This window comes from Danio aesculapii, chromosome 15 (assembly GCF_903798145.1).
Source record: "Danio aesculapii chromosome 15, fDanAes4.1, whole genome shotgun sequence".
In the NCBI taxonomy this organism is placed as follows: domain Eukaryota; kingdom Metazoa; phylum Chordata; class Actinopteri; order Cypriniformes; family Danionidae; genus Danio; species Danio aesculapii.
Window position 1 is genome coordinate 41837036 of NC_079449.1, and position 23115 is coordinate 41860150.

Sequence of the window (23115 nt, forward strand, 5' to 3'; positions counted from 1 at the left end):
TTGTTAGCACTCTGGTTTGTTTTTGGAATATTTTGGTATTAGCAACATGCTAACACCGAACAATATTTAAAATAGTAGTAGGCAATTGTGCTGTATGTTTCAAGTAAGGGTTTTATTGCAGCCTTGCAAGATGGTGGATGAAGTGCAGAAAGGTTTAGAGGGCAACATATAATCCATACCGCAAACATTGACACAATTACAAGTTGTTTGTTAGTGCTTTGAATTTGTTTCTGGAATATGCTGTTACTAGCAACATGCTAACATCGAACAGTATTTAAAATAGTAGTAGGCGAATTGTGCTGTATGTTTTAACTAAGGGTTTTATTGCAGGCTTGCAAGATGGTGGATGAAGTGCAGAAAAGTTTAGAGGAAAACATAAACTGTCCAGTAATCCATACTGCAAACATTGACACAATTACAAAGTGTTTGTTAGCACTCTGGGTTTGTTTTTGTAGCATTTTGTTATGAGCAACATGCTAACACCGAACAGTATTTACAATAGTAGTAAATGAATTGTGCTGTATGTTTCGAGTAAGGGTTTTCTTTTGTTTGTCGTCTAAAGCTGCACACTACTTCCTTCATAGTCAGTGGAAAGTAAGGCAGCTTGCGTGATTTTGGAACAGACCTAAAATAATAAGCCCCAAAGGGAAGCTGCATTCCTCTAGCTCTGAAAGTGACCTTTGGTTAATGTCAGACATCACAGTATATTATCACTTCAGAACTACTGTATATGCCATGACACAGAATGGTTTTAAAAATATATTGTTGTTAGTAGTATTTTCTTTCTCTCATTTGCCATTGCTTCAGATCCCATGTGTTGTAACAAAAAAAATTATTAAAACTGAGAATCAAAAAATATGTTTTGCCAACTGTACTGAAATTATCAGGTGTTGAGAAGAAGAGTAGCGCTAATCATCTAGAAAAGAAAGAAAAGTAAATGGATGTAGAGTAGTTATAGCCAAAGGCTGCAATAGAGCTTGACTGCAGAAATAGACTGATTGTCTCAAAAATGCCCTCTAACCTCTTCAATTAAAATTAAGTCAATTTTTACAGGCTTTTCCCCCTAGTTCTGCAATGAGGCTGACCCCGTTGTCTTGTCAAACTAATCTACTGATAAAGTGTGATCTGGGAGCTCATTAGTAAGATCTGGGGACTTTAAGTAAGTATAATTTGTTTTAACTATTGGAAAAAAAGGAATTCCTGCACAAAAATGTCAAATTACAACATTATTATTATTATTATTATTATTATTATTATTATTATTATTATTATTATTATTATTATTATTATTACATTCCTCTTCTGTGTCGGTGCATGGGACCAAATGTGGTATTGGTAATATTGCCTATAGTATGGCATAACAGCCCCATGTTTATTTTTATGATTATTTGTATGTTTTTTTATTGCACAAACACACATGTAATGTGATATAATGCTTTGATATAGTATCTGTAATGTGTCCTATTGCATTTTAAGTGCCATCATTCTGTACAAGCATCCGTTAAAACATTACATTAAGGTTCATTCAGAATCGTTGTAAACGTTCTGCGTTTATGTTCTTCACAGAACACGTTTATTAGTATACACTGAATAATTTATTAATTGCAGTGATATACAATCTATGTCTATGAGTAGCCTGTGGTTTGTACACTGATTTGAGTTAAACATAATGCTTGAAGCAGAACACACCGTTCTCCAAAATCTAGGTAAGACAAAATGAAGTAATAACTGACTACGAGTTAAATTATTAGAAAAAAAAAGATGGACACCTTGGGTATGCATTATTTTTTGTTTATTTTGATGACCCAGAATAAATCATTCTGCTAAAACACCTAAATATCTTTTAAGGTGAGGATTGATAATTTCTAAACATACATTTTATTGAATGAAGCATGTGCAAATTTCCAATATCTTATTTTGAGTGTGTTTCTGTACTGTATGTGTGTGCTTCCCATAAACAATAATGCTTAATTTTGTGAGAAGCAAACAAAAATAGTTTGTCATTTCTATTTGTTTGGTGTATCTTTGAGTGTGTGTTTGCCATCCAATTAGAATCAAGCTCTCAACAACCCTGTAGTTTAAGGTGAATATAAAGTTCTTGGGTAGATCTGGAAATAGCTGAGCTTGAGACCGACAGCAGCTGGTCAGGGAGATGGACAAGCCCTCGGGCAGCAGGTAGTGTTTAACAAGCTCCAGTATAATGAAGCTACTGTACATGTGTCATTTGATTACGCTTTTTCTCAACATACACCAACAGATATCTTCAGGTTGTCTCTATTTCTTGGCCTTTTTTGCCACAATGCCTTTTATTTAGTAAATTGTTTCATTTCTGTACCAAAATAATATATATAAAAAGGCATAATTACTGTTTCCAAATAGGTTTCCAAAATACTTCACTATTTTTAATTGATATAATCCTTTTTTTTCTGCTCATCTAATGTTTTCGAAAGAGGCACAATTGGCTATATGCCTGGCAAATGTTTTCTGGCCAATGATAAACTTCCGGTGAAAGAAGGATTACTTTTACAGCATAGATCATGTAGTTTATTTCAAATATAATCAGTTAAATAGACTTAAACAAAAGTTGTTCAAGCTTAAAACGTGATGAAAGACCATTTAAACGCAATCACCGTCAGGAGCAGCAACTGAGCGCCAAAACTTCAATGAAAATACTGTGGTAAAATTAATTTCCGTTCAGTTTAATGCTTCTTGTACAGTGTTACCCACTTCACATCGCATCCCAATCTGGCAGTGAAGATCATTGATTTTAAACAAATCCGATTTTAAAAAGAGTTTATAATGGCACGACAGTTCACAAGAAGCACAAAGTTAAAAGTGCAAATACCGCATTGTATAAGTTTAATCTATAGAGTGTTTTCTTGACACATCATCAGTCAGCCATTTTGGAGAGCAGAATGTAAACAATGCCACTGAACCCAAACTAAACCTGCATCTTTTGCTGATTACGGCTGCTGAATCATGTTTTGGCTTAAAAAAAAACATTTAGAATACTAAAGACTACTCTATATGAGGTTCTTTTCTAAACATTTTATTTTTTGTCTGTAATTTTGACAGCATAACAAAGCTGTAAAATGTATTCAGTATAGATTACCCACATCTGAGTATCTCTATAATGGCTGTGCATATACAGGTCACTGGCAAAATCCTGTTTTAATTGAATATACTCTATAGGACAATTTTGTGTTAAAATGTACACATCGGCCTTGGTCCGATATTGAAAATTATGCTGGTAGATCACATCAACAGTGTGCTTATTGGTGAAGTGAATTTTGCTACCTGTACAATGATCTAGTTTAGTAACTCTTTCGGATTGAAAATGTGAATACAGAATGACTTCTCTGGTGCATAGTTCCAGTCATGTTTTCTCTTTTTATTAATTATGAAAGCTTAAACACTGGAACTACCAGAATTCTATATACCTAAATTATATAACTATTTAAATTTAAAGCTTCTATTGAGATTTAAGGATTAAGCTTTCTAAAGATACTATAGTTAAATCGGTTTATTTAAACAAAGATATTAAATTAAAAAATAATAATTAAATTGGCAAAATGACTGCCTCTGTAGTTCTAGTGTTAAACTAGTCAAATTAAAGTAAGATACTGTTGTGAAATTCTCTAGTTTGGCTCACGGCACCAAACTGTTGTGAAATTCTAAGAAGAGCCCAAAAAACCAGGGAGAACTCTGACCAGTTGACCAAAAAGAGAAAACAATACACACAGCCATGCTGTGAAACTGACAATTTGCATTACTTTGGCTCAGAAAAACCAAGCCATTTTAAGGTCTGTCAGACCAGTTTTATATATATATATATATATATATATATATATATATATATATAGATATATATATATATATATATATATATATATAGATATATCTATATATATATATATATATATATATATATATATATATATATATATATATATATATATATATATATATATATATATATATATATAGATATAGATATCTATATATATATATATAGATATAGATATCTATATATAGATATATATATAGATATCTATATCTATCTATATATATATATATATATATATATATATATATATATATATATATATATATATATAGATAGATAGATAGATAGATAGATAGATAGATAGATAGATAGATAGATAGATAGATAGATAATATAAATTTATATTCCCACAATACACAAATAGCATTGTGTTATAAAACAGATTTTATAATTGATAAGAGGACTAATCGGAGACTCTAATAGGAGATTCTGTGATAATCTCCAATTATGCATCTGCTCTATTAATCTATTTCTGCATTCAAGTCCTCCTGATTAATTTTGTAGGTAGTAGTTGGCAAGTCATTATCAGTTTTAGTCATTTTTGGTTGGAGCAAGATGGCGGCATACATTTTGTACATAATGTTCAATATATTTAATGAATATTTTGCTAATTGAAATATCATATGTGTTTTATCATACTGTAAATGCATAAAAATAATGTTTTGTAGATGCAAAATTAGGATTATTATAAAGACCACCAACAAAAAAATGTAATTAAATTTATTTGAACCATTTAAGGCAGGGAAAGACAAGGCAAGCCAAGTCAAGTTTATTTATATAGCACACTTTATACACAATGGTAATTCAAAGTGCTTTACATAAACAAGAATAAAAATTTAAAGAATTAAAATGATTAAAACAGATAAAAACAGGTTAAAACAGGTTATAAAAGAATGAAAAAAAAATATAGATATATAAGTGCGATCTGTCGGACGTAGCACAGTGCTCATTCAGTAAAGGTACAGCTAAACAGACGTGTTTTCAGTCTTGATTTGAACGTGCCTAATGTTGGAGCACATCTGATCATTTCTGGAAGCTGATTCCAGCAGTGGGGGGTGTAGTGGCTGAAGGCCGATTCACCCTTTAAGACTTTGTAGTGACTTTCATGTGCTTTCAGCTCACATGTTTCACATGTTTCCATGTTTTTTACTTTTTGTAACTTTTATTGAGTTATATCATTGGCACATCAATGGTTCTCAATAAATGTAGCCCTGGGCACATATTTCCAATGAGCCTGAGTTGTCCATTCTCTCTTTCAGAGAAAAAGTGTTACATCTGTAACACATATATTTCTAAATTCATAGTAATTATCTTCATCATCTTCACCATTAAACCATGTTGATTCAACAAAACAGGACTGACATTATTGAAGTCACAAACAGGCTGTGGAATAACATCTACTAATTAATCGATTTGAGCAAATAATGTCATATTATTATAGTTCATTTATACAAACAATAAAAAAGCTATTGTTGGTGACAATGAACCTTGTAGGCTAGCAATGCTTTACACGTCATTGTATATTATGTGGAGCTTGGACAAAGGGTCACCCGTGCTCATACAGCAACTCATTTGGATGTGTGCATGCCAGAGTTATGGGGGTATGATGACGTTAGCTGTCAGTGTCTCTCTCTAATAATGACGAATGGAACTTATTACATCAGTGTTAATTTCCCCTCCACAGATTGGTCTCAGATGCTGATACTTATCTGGCACTGATCGAATTGTACAAGTGTAATCGCTGAGAACAGACCCTATTAAAATCCGGGGCCTGTGCATCTGATATCAGCTCTTCTGGGAGGTCTGAGTAGTCATCACGCACTCTACCTGCTGACATTTCACTATTCTCAAACTCTCCAAAAAATGCTTTTTGCTGCTCTTCGGTTTGGCATCTGAAAACATAGGCATTTATAGGGCACATTTAGGGGTTCCAGGAGTAAAAAAAAGTCATTCAGTCATTCTCTTCATAGGAAAACAGATTTTTACAGCAACTGATAAACATCGTAATACAGAGCTGGTGTCCCTATATTTTCAGCTAAAATAGTACTCTTAAGAGAGTTACTTGAACAACTCTGTGAGTTATACAGTGCTCATCATCCCCATTTTGAAAATTAATATTTTTATCCATTTCTCAGTGCATATAGGCAATGTATTTTGGTGCATTTAAACAAAACAGATTTTTTAAACAGATATATTTATTAAAATAATATTTTAGTTACCAAATATATATATTAAGCCCTTAGAGGAGGAAAAATCCAGTGTAAATCAATATAAAATTGGTAAGTGGCTTTCTAAGTCTCTTCTCTTTTTTATGTTTTAGTGCTGTATTTATACCACAGTACTTTTCATGTGTTGAGTGTGTTATAGGACTCGTATATTAGTAATGTATGTATTTTGTGTTGGCCACTCTTTGTATAACTCTGAGTTACTTTTTGGTTGGCCATCTGTTTCTAATGAGTCTCCTGTTTTTGTTACTACAGATTAGTTCAGTAAAAAGAAAGAAAGAAGAAATGCCTGCATGTGTTTAGCGTTTTTCCTTATCGCAAAAACAACAGTAATTTGGCAGTGTTTACACTGCTTTGGCTTTTTTGGGTTTAATTATTGTGATCACCCGATTGCAGCAGAGAAATACTGGGATATATCTCTGTAGACTGATGGTATGTCATGCCGTTCAGCCTTATAATCTTAAAATGTCAGCAAAATCACCTGTTTTGTCTTTACTTTATACATTACGCTTGAGAATCATTCAAATACCTCTAAAGTGACGTTGGTGAATTAGTAACAGCTTCTGCTCTGACGTCAGCTGCAGATGTGTATAATCCATCCAAAGGGTTTTTAGATTCTTTTAACAGACTTTGTTTTCATATACTTGATTGTGCCGCCGACCTGTTGTATAAATGCAATATGACACTCGTAGCAGTGCGATGTGGCTGTATATCATCACTGGTGGGGCACTAAGGCAACGCACACCTCCCACCAGTGCTGATCTATCTATATATATATATATATATATATATATATATATATATATATATATATATATATATATATATATATATATATATATATATATATATAGATGTCTATTAGATGTATATTAAACACAAACATTGCTTGGTGTGCATGTGCTGTGCATTCAGTGTTTTTTTCTCTCCGCATAAATTGAGGGCCTCCACATACATATATAAAAAAACTGAATGCACAGCACATGCACACCAAGCAATGTTTGTGTTTAATAAACATCTAATAGACATCTAATAGACATCTAAACATATATTTAAGGTTAGTTACATGTAATAATGCATAATCCATTGTATTTACCATAGTAAAGTCATGGAATATGTGTAACCGTCACCTTAAAGTGTTTCTGATGATTGTGAATTACTGTATATAGCCAGAGATATGTATGGCTGCATTTCATCTTTAAAACAAATGCTACAGTGCGGTATGATGCCGTTCCTTTTTATGCTTACCAGCTAACCGCTTACCAGTTTGTCCATTGGCTTGTCATGTAAGTCGGAGTGACTTTAGATGCAGAGAGGAGTTCACTGTGGGTTTTTAGTCTGGTGAAGAACAGTTCCAGAAAGGGGGGAAAGATGAAAACAAAAGCCAAAAAAATAACACTGGTCAATCGATGCTTTTGAAAACACGATCGGTTGGGTTTAGGGTTGGGGGTATCGTTCGGTTGGTCAGACTGTCAGTCAGTCAGTCGACAACGGCCTCTGGTGGATATACGCGAGAACAGCAGGCGTGAATGGCACTCGCACAAGAAAATTGAGATCTTAAGAAGCATACACAGCGGCCTCTGGTGGATTTACGCGAGAACAGCAGGCGTGAATGGCACTCACACAAGAAATTTGAGATCCTAAAAAGTGTACACAGCAGCCTCTAGTGGATTCGCGAAAATAAAAACTGCAAAAAAAACATATTTGGCGCTCTCCAGAAATGTATATAGGGGTACGTAATCAGAATGAACCTGGGTTGGAAAAAAGACAGATTAGACAAACTTTACATGTGGTCATCCTCTTACACTCCTCAAATTTAGCCTTGTTTTAGCCAAGAAGTATTTTTAGATGTCTATTAGATGTCTATTAAACGCACACAAACACACACGCTCGCTGTGTATCAACATTCCCAACCAAAATGTGTCCAATTATCATTTGTTGTTTATGTGTTGTTTATGTATTGTTTAACACAACATATTATGCGCATTTCAGATTCCATATTCATAGAAGTGGAATTCATTCAAAAATAATTTAGCTTTGAATGGCCTTTTGGATGTTTAATTTTACTGAAGCATCACCTCCGAGAAATGCACGAATCCGACATGAGTATCTGCAGCCAGCACTGGTTATTTGTGGGATCCAGCAAAGAGGTTTTCTTTTTAGCGTATGCTATCTTGCGCTAAATGCCAACGCTTAGCACAGCAGAATATCCTCTTGTCTCTTAACGCATTGGAGAGGACCCGCTTCACTAATTGAACTCATTTGATATAAATGTGTTAATTGCTCTAGTTGAGCAAGCGCCGTAATTGGGTCATGATTGCTCTTGCGCTCCTCTTCAGCATGCACACTTCCGCTAATAATATCAATGAAACTATCATGAGAGCTGCGCTACTGAACACAGATTTTTTTTCATCAAACAATATAAATACACTGGGAAAAATAGTCTGTGATTTCGATGGTATAAAACTATAAATATCCATAATCTATTTAACAGTAAGTTTCCTTGATATATATGGCGAATAACCGATAATTGACTTTTGATATTTCATTTTTATGCTTTGTTGACATTACTATGCTTTTTTAGTTGTTTTTTTTTTTTTATCAGTGGCCAACATTAGAGGTTTATGTTACATGTAATGTTAATGAATAATGTTTATTCCAATTTTAATTGTATGTCTGTTACCATGATGGTGTTTGTGTGAATGATTGGTTTATAATATGACTAATATATAAGGATTGGTTTATAATATGACTAATATATAAGGATTGGTTTATAATATGACTGATATATATGTGGTATATTCTCATTAGCACACTAAATTCATGGGTGTATTAACATATCTGTGTAAACATTAGAGATATTCTATTTATTTTATTTAGTTTTACTGTATATATATATATATATATATATATATATATATATATATATATATATATATATATATATATGTATGTATGTATGTATGTATATATATATATATATATATATATATATATATATATATATATATATATATATATATATATATATATATATATATATATATATATATATATATATATATATATATATATATCAGAATTATTAGTTTATTTTTTTTACCCAATTTCTGTTTAATGGAGAGAAGATTTTTTTTCAACACATTTCTAAATATAATAGTTTTCTACCTCAATTTCAATAACTGATTTATTTTATCTTAACCATGATGACAGTAAATTATCTTTTACTAGATATTTTTCAAGACACTTTTATACAGCTTAAAGTGACAATTAAAGTGTTAACTAGGTTTAAAAAGCTTAATTAGGTTAACTAGGCAGGTTAAGGTAATTAGGCAAGTTATTTTATAACGATGGTTTGTTCTGTAGACTATTGAAAAAAATATATTGCTTAAAGGGGCTAATATTTTGACCTTAAAATGGATTTTTAAAAAGTAAAAACTGCTTTTATTCTAGCCGAAATAAAACAAATAAGACTTTCTCCAGAAGAAAAAATATTATCTGACATACTGTGAAAATTTCCTTGATCTGTTAAACATCATTTGGGAAATATTTAAAAAAGAAGAAAGAAATAAAAGAGGGGCTAATAATTCTGACTTCAACTGCATATATATATATATGAATATAATTTCACCAGATGTTGTGAATAGCTTTATTTGGAACGATTTCCATAGTTTAGATCGACTGGGATGATTTGATTATAATAAATTACAAACAAAAACTAATAAATAAACCATGCTATCTGGTTTTCCGGGGAGTCTAAACTATTTAAGGACACCAAATTAAATAATCAATGTAAAATAACATTGTTTAAATAACAAATGGCAGTATCATGACTCAGTGGTTAGCACTGTCGCCTCACAGCAAGAAGGTCGCTGGTTCAAGTCCTGGCTGGGTCAGTTGACGTTTCTGTGTGGAGTTTGCATGTTCTCCCCATGGTCATGTGCGTTTCCTCCGGGTGCTCCTGTTTCCCCCACAATCCAAACACATGCGCCATAGGTCAGTTAAATAAACTAAATTGGCCGTAGTGTACTGTATGAATGCGTGTGTGAATGGGTGTTTCCCAGTAATGGGTTGCAGCTGGAAGAGCATCTGTAATGTAAAACATATGCTGGAATAGTTGGTCATTTATTCCACTGTGGCGACCCCTGATGAATAAAGGTACGAAGCCAAATGAAAACAAATAAATCAATGAATATTACTCTTTTTTTTGAGCTTTGGTGGAAATATTAGTACTTTAAAAAACTGGTTTTAATGGGGGGGGGGATGAGGTCTCTAAATAACACTGTTGAGAACCGGGATAGGAAAGTAACTGTATTAAAATAGGCACTGTCCTTATAAATAAACTGCATAGTTGCAATCTATACAAAAGAGTGAGATCTACTTAGAATATAACTTACCAGTTTAATAATGATTTAAATTAATGAAATATTTAATAATGAAATAAATTTGTAAAATATGGTAGTTTACGTAGCAATAAGTGAAGTTTCACAAACTAATTTCGAGAGGAGCACGTGATATGATTGACTGCAGCTGGCCACTCATCTATATTCACTAGTTAGCCAATCAGATTAACCCCAACTCACTAAAAGTAGCCTAGCTAGAACTACTCTCTTATCTTCGTTTTGCGAAGAAACCCTCCATTCACCCCTTCTCCTCCTTTCTTCCTTTACCACGGGGAGCTCTCGAGAACCACCTGATCTTGTACTCCCCTCATATGCTCTATGGACCAGGCGGGAGCCCTGGGCTCACCTATCTCTGAGCTCAGGGTTCTCTCCCGGGACAGCATGCCAAACCTGCTAACAGTTGTCAAACAATATCTAAGTGTGAACTCTTGAACTTTTACAATTTGTTCCATATTTATAAGGGTGAAAAACTGGCAACCACAGTTGCTGTTTTTTTACTATAAATGTAACTTTTTTTTTTTTTGGTAACACAGGGTCCTAACCATTGTGGACAAAAGGAATACATTTTTATTTCTTTTGTGTCTTCATTTTTTATTAGAAAAATGTTTAGACTAACAACAGATTAATCAATCCTTTTCTTTTGTATGATAGCACATACCGACCAGACACACTTCCTCTTTTTTACTGTGCTGCATGCTTTTAGAAGGAACTGCTTACAAGAGGGAAATAGCAGAATAAGAATAAATATAGTGCGGGGGCCCTTGTTCCAGACTGCTGTTTAATACAAAGTCTAGACATGTCACAAGGAGCATCATGCTTGTAGAAGTTGTGAAATATATTAAAGATGCACGTAATTGTTCAGTTCTGATATGCAGAGATAGGTTACAGAAAGAGGAAGTATGTCTGGGGTACAAGAGCCAAAGGACTGCAGAATGACTGATAAGTGACGTTACACCAAAACTCCACCTGTTAGTATCAGTTGTGTATATATGCTGGAGTCAGGGAAATGTATGTTAGTTGCGAACTGTATTGCATTGGGGTAACGTAACCCAGAGCTCTGTCATCAAATTATTCCTTTGTATCTAATAAATTACTAATATTTTTGGCATTGAAGAAAACCCTCTCCAGACCTTTTCTTATTGAACACGCATGGAATTGGCTAGATATTGCATCACTATACATGACGTGCATGCGATAACAGGTATCTATTTCATGAAGGAGTTTTTGTCCTAACTCTCTGTAACAGCGACACTTGAAATTTCTATTTAGGAAACCGTTTCTATTTCTGTGGTGGTCGCAGCAAAACAACACCATAAACTAAAATGACAGCAATCCTCTCAGGTACAGATTATGTGCTTTTTTCAGTGTGAAATGCTATCAATGTGAGTTTAAATACTATTTTGAATTACATTTATTGCAATACTACCGAAAGCAGCAGCAGATGAGTTCACAAATCAAATAAACTAGCTAACGGTTTGAAAATGAAAGTCAGTGACTCGCTGCAAACCAACAACATTAGTCACTGAGCCTATGCACTTTTAAAAATGTTAAATATGTATTAATTAGACTATAACTCTTAACATTTTCATTATGAATGCAGCGGCTGGTATTTTAATGAAGGTCTATACACTGTAAAAAAAGAAAAAAAAATCCGTTATTTTACTTTTTTTCCGGCAGCTGGTGTGCCGAAACCCCAAAAACATTTACAGTTATTGAATTTTAATTACAATAATAATTACAATAATTACAATTTAATTACAATAATAAATAATTTAATAATTGTAATTTAATTCCGTTAAATTACAGAAATTTCCTTAAATTTTAATTTCCGGTACATTTCTGTAATTTAACGTCTGTTATTTTACGGTACATTTCTGTAATTTAACGTCTGTTATTTTACGGTACATTTCTGTAATTTAACGTCTGTTATTTTACGGTACATTTCTGTAATTTAACGTCTGTTATTTTACGGTACATTTCTGTAAATTAACGTCTGTTATTTTCCGGTACATTTCTGTAATTTAACGTCTGTTATTTTACGGTACATTTCTGTAATTTAACGTCTGTTATTTTACGGTACATTTTTGTAATTTAACGTCTGTTATTTTACGGTACATTTCTGTAATTTAACATCTGTTATTTTACGGTACATTTCTGTAATTTAACATCTGTTATTTTACGGTACATTTCTGTAATTTAACGTCTGTTATTTTACGGTACATTTCTGTAATTTAACGTCTGTTATTTTACGGTACATTTCTGTAAATTAACGTCTGTTATTTTCCGGTACATTTCTGTAATTTAACGTCTGTTATTTTACGGTACATTTCTGTAATTTAACGTCTGTTATTTTACGGTACATTTTTGTAATTTAACGTCTGTTATTTTACGGTACATTTCTGTAATTTAACATCTGTTATTTTACGGTACATTTCTGTAATTTAACATCTGTTATTTTACGGTACATTTCTGTAATTTAACGTCTGTTATTTTACGGTACATTTCTGTAATTTAACGTCTGTTATTTTACGGTACATTTCTGTTATTTAACGTCTGTTATTTTACGGTACATTTCTGTAATTTAACGTCTGTTATTTTACGGTACATTTCTGTAATTTAACGTCTGTTATTTTACGGTACATTTCTGTAATTTAACGTCTGTTATTTTACGGTACATTTCTGTAATTTAACGTCTGTTATTTTACGGTACATTTCTGTAATTTAACGGTCGTTATTTACCTTTTTTTTCTGCCAAAAAAAACCCTGTAAAATAAGGGATTTAATAAACTCTGTACTGTTTTATGCACCTTGGGATATTTCAATTCTTTTGAATAAATTACAATAAATAAAACGATTGCTTGGGTGTTTAAAATGAAAGGGATTGTCGTGGCTCATTAGGTATTTCGGTTTGTCTGAAATGCATCCTCGCGCGCTTTTGAAGTATAGCCCACAGAAGTGTGTAGTAATCCACTGGATTTGAATTGAATTTCAATGCTCCCGCTTTCTTCCCACTCTCCCAGCATGCAACTGAAATCTCCTGTTGTCAGTCCAAAGATGATGGCCTCTGAATTCATATTATCAGCCTTTGAAGGAGACATACGCTGCTTTCTTAACTCCAGCACCCTGCTGAGTTGGAACAGTTGCATTGTGGGAGCACAAGTTCTCCCGGCAAAGACTTGCACAGGTCCAGATCCACATTGCTGTGATGTTAGTATTCATTTTAAACTCTTTTTTTATTATTATTATTCATTCATTATTATTATTGTTGTATTAATATTGGAAGAGAAATAGCAAGGGAGTCGATTTGCATTTGAATTTAATTAATTTTAACAATCACACTTTATGTAAAATTAAATAAATAAACTTTTAAATATGATATTTTGCTTCAATAAACTCCTAACTAACTAATTTGTTGCCTATCAACAGTTATTAGGGTAGTAGTTCAGGTATTACACAGTAAAAATGCCTTCATGTTGTCCTTCAAATCAACACATATCGATTAAATTAACTTAATTGTTTTGATAAATTTAAGTACATTGAACATAAAACAATTAAGCTTAAAAACTCGTTTTAATTAAGTAGTTTCTTTTTTAAGTACAATCTTTTTTGATTGTAGGTTGGATTAGGGATGTAGAATGCAGAATATATACATTATAAGTACTAATAAACATCCAATATCTTAATAACAAGCAGGTAACAAGCCATTCGTTAACACTGAGAATTGGTACCTAAACTAAAATGTGAACCATTTAACCTGAATTAAGAAAGCAGATTTATTTCTTTCTCGACTGACCAAGCATCCACAGTGAATCACACACACACACACATGCACACACACAGAATGCAGTATCAGCCTCGCTCCAGATGCATGATTATTTCATACGGCACATCATGCACAATGTATTTATCCTTCTGAAATATAGATGAAGCATTTCTGTGGCTGCCGGTCATTTTTTTTTTTTTTTTGCATGGTTTGCAACAAAATTCAATAATTTATGGAGGAAATATGAGACGCTGTCTGTTTGCTTGAATGACACAGGAGCATAAATGCAACCCAAACACAGTATAGCTATGAAACGCAGACTGAAATGCACTGCTTGAAATTGAGAGGCCAGCTTTCTCTTCTTCTTTTTTTTTTACTTCATGAGTTTGTAGTTCGTAACATCTTGGGTATTTTTCAGTGTCATTTTTGACAAATTTGGGAGATGGTTTTGAAGTGGAAAAAGGTTATTGTGTTGTGTCTTGGTGCACTGCTGGAGCTGCGCTGCAAATGAATTATTCATGTTTAGAATTGGAGAGGGGAGCTGGAAAAAGAGCAAAGAGCAAAACACAATGAAAGACAAAGAATGGGTAAACTGGAAAATAAACGATACAAATATTTGCATAGAGCTTTCATTTCATTTGATAAATTGAATTTGTTGATTGGTTTTGTGTCTAAAATTAATAAAAGAACTAATTAATCTAACAATTTTTAGATACAAAGACATTCCCGTTGAGTTGTATAACATTATTTTAGATTATGCATTTAAATTATTATGAGGTATAGATACATTTTTGTTTTCATACCGTTTCAGTATAATGTTATATGTTCTCAGAACATTATTTAAAATGTTATTAGAACATTTCATCCACATATTAATGGATCACACTTCACAATAACATTTCATTATATTTAATAACATGAACAATACTTGTACAGCATTTATTAATGCATTATTAACATCCAAATTTGTTAACATTAGGTAATGCATCCTGGCTTAACATGAACTAACAATGAACAACTGTATTTTCTTTAACTTACATGAACAAATACTGCAACAAATGCATTGTTTAGTCATGTTAGTAAATGCATTAGCTAACATTAACTAATACAACCTTATTATAAGTGTTACCTAAGAATGTTTTTTTATATCAACATTATGAGAACATTCATCAAAAACAACATCCTAACATTGTTCTGAGAAGGTTGTTCTAAGGTTTTTCTATCAACATTACAAGAATGCTTCGAAAACATATATATTGTATTCCCTTTAAGTTATATAACATTTTTTTGCATATTTTTTGAACTTTTTTTAAGATTATGTATTAACATTATTTTTGTGGTATAATATCATTGCTGTTTCAGTCTCATGATATATGTTTTCAGAACATTATTTAAAATGTTATTAGGATATTTAATGCACATAGTAATAGGTCATATTTCAAGGTTTCATTTGTTCATGTATTTACTAACATGAATTTAATATGAGCAATACTTATACAGCATTTATTAATGCATTATTAACATCCGGATGTATAAACATTAGATAATGCATCGTGAGTTAACATGAACTAACAATGAACAACTCTATTTTGATTTACTAACATGAACAGATTCAGTAATGAATGCAATAACTAACATTAACCAATACAACCTTTTTGTAAAGTGTTACTTATACATGTAAGAATGTTGAGAACATTCATCAAAAACAACATCCTAACATTGTTCTGAGAAGGTTGTTCAAAGAATGTTTTTCTATCAACATTACAAGAATGTTCCCAAAACATATGTTTTCCCCATGAAGTTATATAACATTTTTAAAATGTTCTTTTTTTTTAAGAGATTATGTATTAACATTATTTCCGTGGTGTAATATCATTGCTTTTTCATACCGTTTCATATCAACTCATGATAAATGTTCTCAGAACATTATTTAAAATGATATTTGGACTTTCCTTCCTCATAATAATAGGTCACACGTTACAGTAAGGTTTCATTAGTTCATGTATTTACCTAACATGATCTAAATACAGTCCTTGTACAGCATTTATAAATGTATTATTAACATCCACATTTTGTATTAACATTATTTTGAGGTATAATAGGAGTGTTGTTTTCAGTCTCATTTATATGTTCTCAGACCATAATTTAAAATGTTAGTAGAACATTCCATCCACATATTAATGGAGAACGCGCTTCACAATAAGGTTTCATTAGTATGATATATGATATGAACTAAATATGAACTAAATATGAACTAAACATGACATGAACTAAATATGAACAGTACCATTTGAAAATGCATTATAACATCCAAATGTGTTAACATTAGTTAATGAATCAGGAGTTAACTTGAACTAACAATGAACAACTGTATTTTCATTCACTAACATGAATAAATACTGTAATTAATGCATTAACTAACATTAACTAACACAACCTTATAGTAAAGTTTTACCTGAAATTAACATGAGCTAACAATACAACTTTATTTTCATGAACTAATATTAAATAACATGAACAAATACTGTAATAAATGCATTGTTCATTGTTTGTGGATGTTAATAAATGCATTAACAAACATTAACTAATACAGTGTTTTAAGAATGTTTTTCTATCAACATTACAAGAATAAAAACATCATTTTAATATCATTATCCTCACATTAACACATGCTTAGTTATGAAAGGGTACATACGTTGCCTGTTAGTTTACCAATCTATTCTAAGAAGATGTTCACCCGCCCTTATTTTCAAGCTCCACAATGTGTCCCAGGATGTTTTTGCCAGTAGCAGGAGGGTGTGGCGAACGGGTTGAAAAATCCAAGTCCAGGGTTAACCATGAACCCTGACCTTAATCATCCCTGATTAGTGCTCTCATCCCCTGAGGAACAGGCAGTCTGGATCCTGGATTTAACATTGATTAGCTGGGAACATGTTGTTCAGCCTTCTGTCACCCACGTGGAGCATCGGCAGACATTGGAGTTAAATATGTTTATAGTCGGTCAGCTGGTCAGCTATTTCTGTTTGTTTCATTATTTTCTTGTAATATATTACAGTTCTGATTCTTGAGTGATGATTATTAGATTACCATTGACATTTGGATTAATTGAACACACAGTTGAAGTCGCACAGTATACACATTATTTGCCCTCATGTGATTTTTTTATTTTCTTTTTCAAATATTTCCCAAAAGATGAGCAATAGAGCAAGAAATAATAATAAAAAAATTGGATTTATAATGTATAATTAAGTACTTTCTATAATGTTTTTTTTTCTTCTGGAGAAAGTCTTTTATGTTTTATTTTGCTAGAATTAAAATTTTAGTTTTTTTAGTTTAAATGCTTTAAAACATTTTCAAGGTCAATATTATTAGCACCCTTAAGCAATAAATAAACATATATATATATATATATATATATGGTGTGTTAGGCTTGTGCCGGTATTCGGTAATGCGATAAATCACGGTAATGAATATGCACGATATTGTTATCGCGGGCACTTCAAAATACCGTGAAAAATAATAGATCCGAATTTATATTCTTAGAACGCGCCTTAGTTTATTTTCCATCAACCGCTTGAAGAAACACTGCGTATATGCTGCGCAGAACTGATGCGCACTCTGATGTAAACAATCCCCACATGTAGAAGCACTGTGTGCACACAGCGCACGCCGCCGCTGCCACCACACTATAATCCTCACACGAAGAAGAAGCATGGCGGAAGGAGGAACGCTGCCGACAATTTATCCCCCTTCAGCTTATTTTCCATCAACTGCTTGAAGAAACACTGCGTATATGCTGCGCAGAACTGATGCGCACTCTGATGTAAACAATCCCCGCATGTAGAAGCACTGTGGCACACAGCGCGCGCCGCTGCTGCCACCGCTCTCTAATCCTCACACGAAGAAGAAGCATGGCGGAAGAAGGAACGCTGCCGACAATTTATCCCCCTTCAAAAAAAAAGTCAGAGGTTTGGAAATATTTTGAGTTCCAAAAAAATGCAGAGGGATTGCTGATCGAAGACGGTTTCCCTTTGCACATTCACTTTGATATAATTGCTCAAGTTTACTTTTATATTGTGTATTGTTTTATTTATATTTATTTGTATTTAAATGTTTGAAGTACTTTTAGTTAATTAAAAAGTTATTAAAGTTACTAAGTTGATGAAACTGAAGTTTTTTGTGTTTTTTTACCTGTTTCTCTAGTAAAATTACAATATCGTGATAATACCGTATACCGTGATAAAAGCTCAATCAATTAATCGCAGCATGAAAATGTGATACCGGCACATGCCTAGTGTGTGTGTGTGTGTGTGTGTGTGTGTGTGTGCGTGCGTGCGTGCGTGTGTGTGTGTGTATATTTTTACAACAGCTCTGTCTGGTTCTTGAATCTGATTGGCTGATAGAAGTGTGATAGTCTGCAATAACAGTACTGGTCCAGCCTCTTCACCCTTCACCTTTGTATTACTCCACCCACATGCAGCGACAAGAGGACACTTTACAGTTTGACAAAAATAGCAGCTATTGGACAACATAATGTACTTTTGAGGCTTTTTTAGTCGAGAATGTTGTTTAGATTGCAACTATGCAGTTTATTTTTATATAGATAATCATTATTATTTATTTATTTATTTATTTATTTATTTATTTATTAATTTATTTTCCCCAATGGTTTTATAGTCAGGATTGGTTTTTTCTGAAAAAAAAAAAAATTAATGCCATTTTTTCTGTTTCTTTTTCTTTTTGCTGTTTTGATTTTCAGTGAAAAGATTTCCCAAAACAATGTGTGTACTCATGCAAATTGCTTGACATTTAATACACCTAAACACTGTGTGGTAGTGTCAAAAAGATGTGCGGTCATGTAAATGTGTGGTCATGGAAATTCTGCCGGACCTGATTGTGCTGCAATACAGCAACTATTCTATTCTATTCTATTCTATTCTATTCTATTCTATTCTATTCTATTCTATTCTATTCTATTCTATTCTATTCTATTCTATTCTATTCTATTCTATACTATTCTATATACCAGATCCAAACGTTGTCACTGAATTTGAAAGTGTATAAGCTTTCACATATGAAATCATAATAATTTCATACTGAAACAGGGCCCACTTACAAAACACACCATAAAATAGCCGTGAAATGATGCCATCCTCATATTCCAAAAACACAGCTCAGCTAATCTAAGAATCATGCTTGAATTTCCCTTTTTTTTCCTCCCTCCGTTCTAATTTTAACCTTTTCAAGACAACAGCGCGCAGATGCATTTCCCAGTTTTCCATTTGCACTGCTGGTAGCAGGTCTCAGACGACTGCATGTAAACTAGGAGCTATAACCCCCTCTAGGGTATCAAATCCTGGACTCTCATTTCTAACTAGGTCAATGCTTGCTATAGCTGCAGACTCTCTATTTCTCCTTTTCTGTCTGTCTCTCTCTCTCTTTTCAACCCCTGTGCACCACAAGATCCATTTCTCATCTCGTATGCATCAACATCACAGTAATTTGTGTCCATTTATACAGTCATTTGACTGTAAGCAATATAATCCTGAAAATAAATGAATGAGATTCCAAGAACTAACCATCGTAATTGTGCCGTTTCTCTGGCTGTGTCGGTGTGAACTGTAAGAATGGCTGCAGTTGTTGAAAGCTTTTTTTTCTGTTTCGAGCTCTGGGCGACTGACTGAGTGATTGGCTCAGTTGCAAAACAGTCACGTCCAATAGTTCAATACTCCGCTCCCTCAGGTCTGCCAGCGCTGGCTTCAAAGAGACATCACGTGTGGATTCTTTTATCTTATGAAAGCAATAAATGTTTTACATACATTTGTTTTTGATGGAATATAGCGTCAAATAACAGTGCAGAATGTGTTATGCCTTTAATTGGGGTTAGCGAATCTAAGCACGACACCATGTTGTTTTCTTTTCAGGATCAAGATATCTTATTACATCCACGGGGGCCTTGTATATTCTGGATGTGCAGTCGGAGGATGCGGTGAATATTTATCGCTGTACCACGCGGCACCGATACACAGGGGAGACCAGACAGAGTAACAGTGCCCGACTGCTTTTATCAGGTGAGAGGCCTTTGTGTTGGTGTCACTTCTCATAAACCTTCTCTCACACTGCCTTGATTTCAACGATAAAAAAACATTCGTACAGTAAAACTCTGTAATTTGGTTAACAGTAAGACCCAATCTTAATTATATTTCATACTCCTTTCCATTGGCACTAGAAACAGGTGGTAAAAGGATAGGGATGTAAATATATCCCCCACTACCACACACCCAAATGTCTTTATGTCGTCACTGTATCTGTCTGCAGACTGCAAGACAGGGGCGTAACATGAAGGGGTGTAACTTGTAGTAAGTTAGAGGCGTAACTTGCAGTTATCGAGATCCCATTGAACCATGCGAGATGTTATTGGCAAGATGGTGGAAATACTTAGCAGAGAACATTTTCATCAAATGGTTTCATGAGTTTTTTCCAAATTTATCCAATTCCTTTAATATATTATTATATTCATTCCTTTAGCAACTCCACTCGCTGACTTCTTCGTCCATTTTGTCTTGACAGTTAGCATACTCAGGGTAAGCCACTGTGGTTACAAATAACAGTACAATGGCGAGCGCGTCAAGTATGAAAGCCTCTGCAACTTTAGGGTTTAGGGTTGGGGTTGTTGTAGACGTTAATAACTGTGATGGTTGGGTTTAGATGTGGAGTAGGTGTAGACGTTAATAACTGATGAGTGGGTTAAGGTTTGGGGAAGGTGTAGATCTTAATAACTATGATGAGTGGGTTAGGGTTTGGGGTTGGTGTAGGTGTTAATAACTGATGGTTGGGTTTAGATGTGGAGTAGGTGTAGACGTTAATAACTAATGAGTGGGTTAGGGTTTGGGGAAGGTGTAGACGTTAATAACTGTGATGGTTGGGTTTAGGTTTGTGGAATGTGTAGATGTTAATAGTGATTATGGTTGGGTTTAGGGTTGTGGTAGGTATAGACTTTAATAACTGTGATGGTTGGGTTTATGTGTGGACGTTAATAACTATGACGAGTGGGTTAAGGTTTGGGGTTGGCTTAGACGTTAATGACTGTGATTGTAAGGTTAAAGTTTGGGGTTGGTGTAGACGTTAATAACTGTGATGAGTGGGTTTATGTTTGGGGAAGGTGTAGACATTAATAACTGTGATGGTTGGGTTTAGGGGTGGAGTATGTGTAGACGTTAATAACTTTAATGGTTGGGTTTAGGTTTAGGGTTGATGTAGATGTTAATAACTGTGATGGTTGGGTTTAGATGTGGAGTAGGTGTAGATGTTAATAACTGTGATGGTTGGGTTTAGCTTTGTGGAAGGTGTAGTTGTTATTAACTATGATCAGTGGGTTTAGCTTTGGGGAAGGTGTAGATGTTAATAATTATGAGTGGGTTAAGGTTTGGGGAAGGTGTAGACATTATTAACTGATGAGTGGGTTTAAGTTTGAGAAGGGTGTAGACTTTAATAGCGATGATGGTTGGGTTTAGGGTTGTGGTAGGTATAAACATTAATAACTGTAATGGTTGGCAGACAGACCCGCTTTCTCTGTTTTTGCTTCATATGGAAGTTGAACGTAATGCGTTGTGGAGGCATTGATGCTAAACTTCCATATGAATAAACTGAAAACACATGCTCTGATGCGCTCCCTTCGTGCCAGTGGAAACACACCATTGCATCTCGCATTTTTGTCAGTGAGCTCTGTACGCCTGCAGTTTAAAAAACACTTCTTTGCAAAAAAAACACGTGATGTTATGCGTTCCAGCAACAAAACCATTGATACGGTGGTTACCTAGCAACATAAAAAGTGCAGCGCACTACTCTATTGTCAACCAAAAGGCAGTGTGGTGCATCTCGCTTTTTCATAACTACAGTGCACATTTGGTGTGACCGGTTCTGCTCAAAAAAAGTGCAGTTTTTTGTGTAGTTTTTGGACGAATGCTGTTAGTTTACAGCTGTGTACGAAGTGTAGATGTTAGTACTTCAAAACAATTGTGCTTAACATTATAAGAGTAGTTTACTGTACCATTTTGGAATTTTACAGTTTCTTACATATTTTTTTACGGTAAAATTATCTCAGCTTTTAATGTAAATTTTACAGCTTTATTACAGTGCATGAATGCTCAAAAAAAGTCTGATTTTGTTTTATCTGTGTGATTAAGAATGCAACTTCATTGTCAGAATGTGTGAATTTTTGTAAAAATACCAAAATCAAAATCTTTCTTAGAATTTTAGCTTTTTTAATGAAGTATTAAGATGCATTTACTTGGAAATGCTTAGAATATTAACCCACAAATTTTTGGTTAAAATGTGTTGCTGACAACAGTGTAAGAAAATAAGGAGTTTTTATGTTTTATTTTAATTATAACCTATGGACAAAATGCTCACCAGACAGTTACAATGTCAGTGAATGGGATAGTTCAGACAAAACTGAAAATGTGCTCACTGTCAAGTGGTTCCACACCTCTATGAATTTTTTACTGTTGAACACAAAGATGCATAAAACATATGCTGGATAAGTTGGCGGTTCATTCCGCTGTGGTGACCACTGATGAATAAAGGGACTAAGCCGAAGGAAAATGAATGAATGCATGTTGAACACAAAAGAATACATTTTGATAAAGAAAAATAAACATATAATATAATACACGTATTCATACTTTCTTTCAGAACCTGTGGATTCCGCTCCGGTGATTCTGGATGGGTTTGAACGGAAGGAGGTTATGGTGGGTCATCGGGTGGAGCTCCCATGTAAAGCATCTGGTCACCCCCCGCCCAGGTATCGCTGGCTGAGAGACAACAGCCCGTTAGAATCAGATAGCCGGTACCATCAGAGTGTGTCGGGCCTCCTCA

General features: G+C 33.6%; 1 protein-coding gene across 1 annotated transcript in view; it reads left to right on the forward strand.

Annotated features, from left to right (window-relative positions):
* Positions 1–23115, forward strand: part of dscamb (Down syndrome cell adhesion molecule b) — a 258156-nt gene that overhangs the window by 142162 nt on the left and 92879 nt on the right. The window contains exons 4-5 of the mRNA XM_056473430.1: positions 20163–20309; positions 22933–23115. The exon at positions 22933–23115 is cut by the window's right edge and continues 96 nt beyond it. Of these exons, the coding sequence (XP_056329405.1) occupies positions 20163–20309; positions 22933–23115 (330 nt within the window). The remainder of the gene's footprint in view (positions 1–20162; positions 20310–22932) is intronic.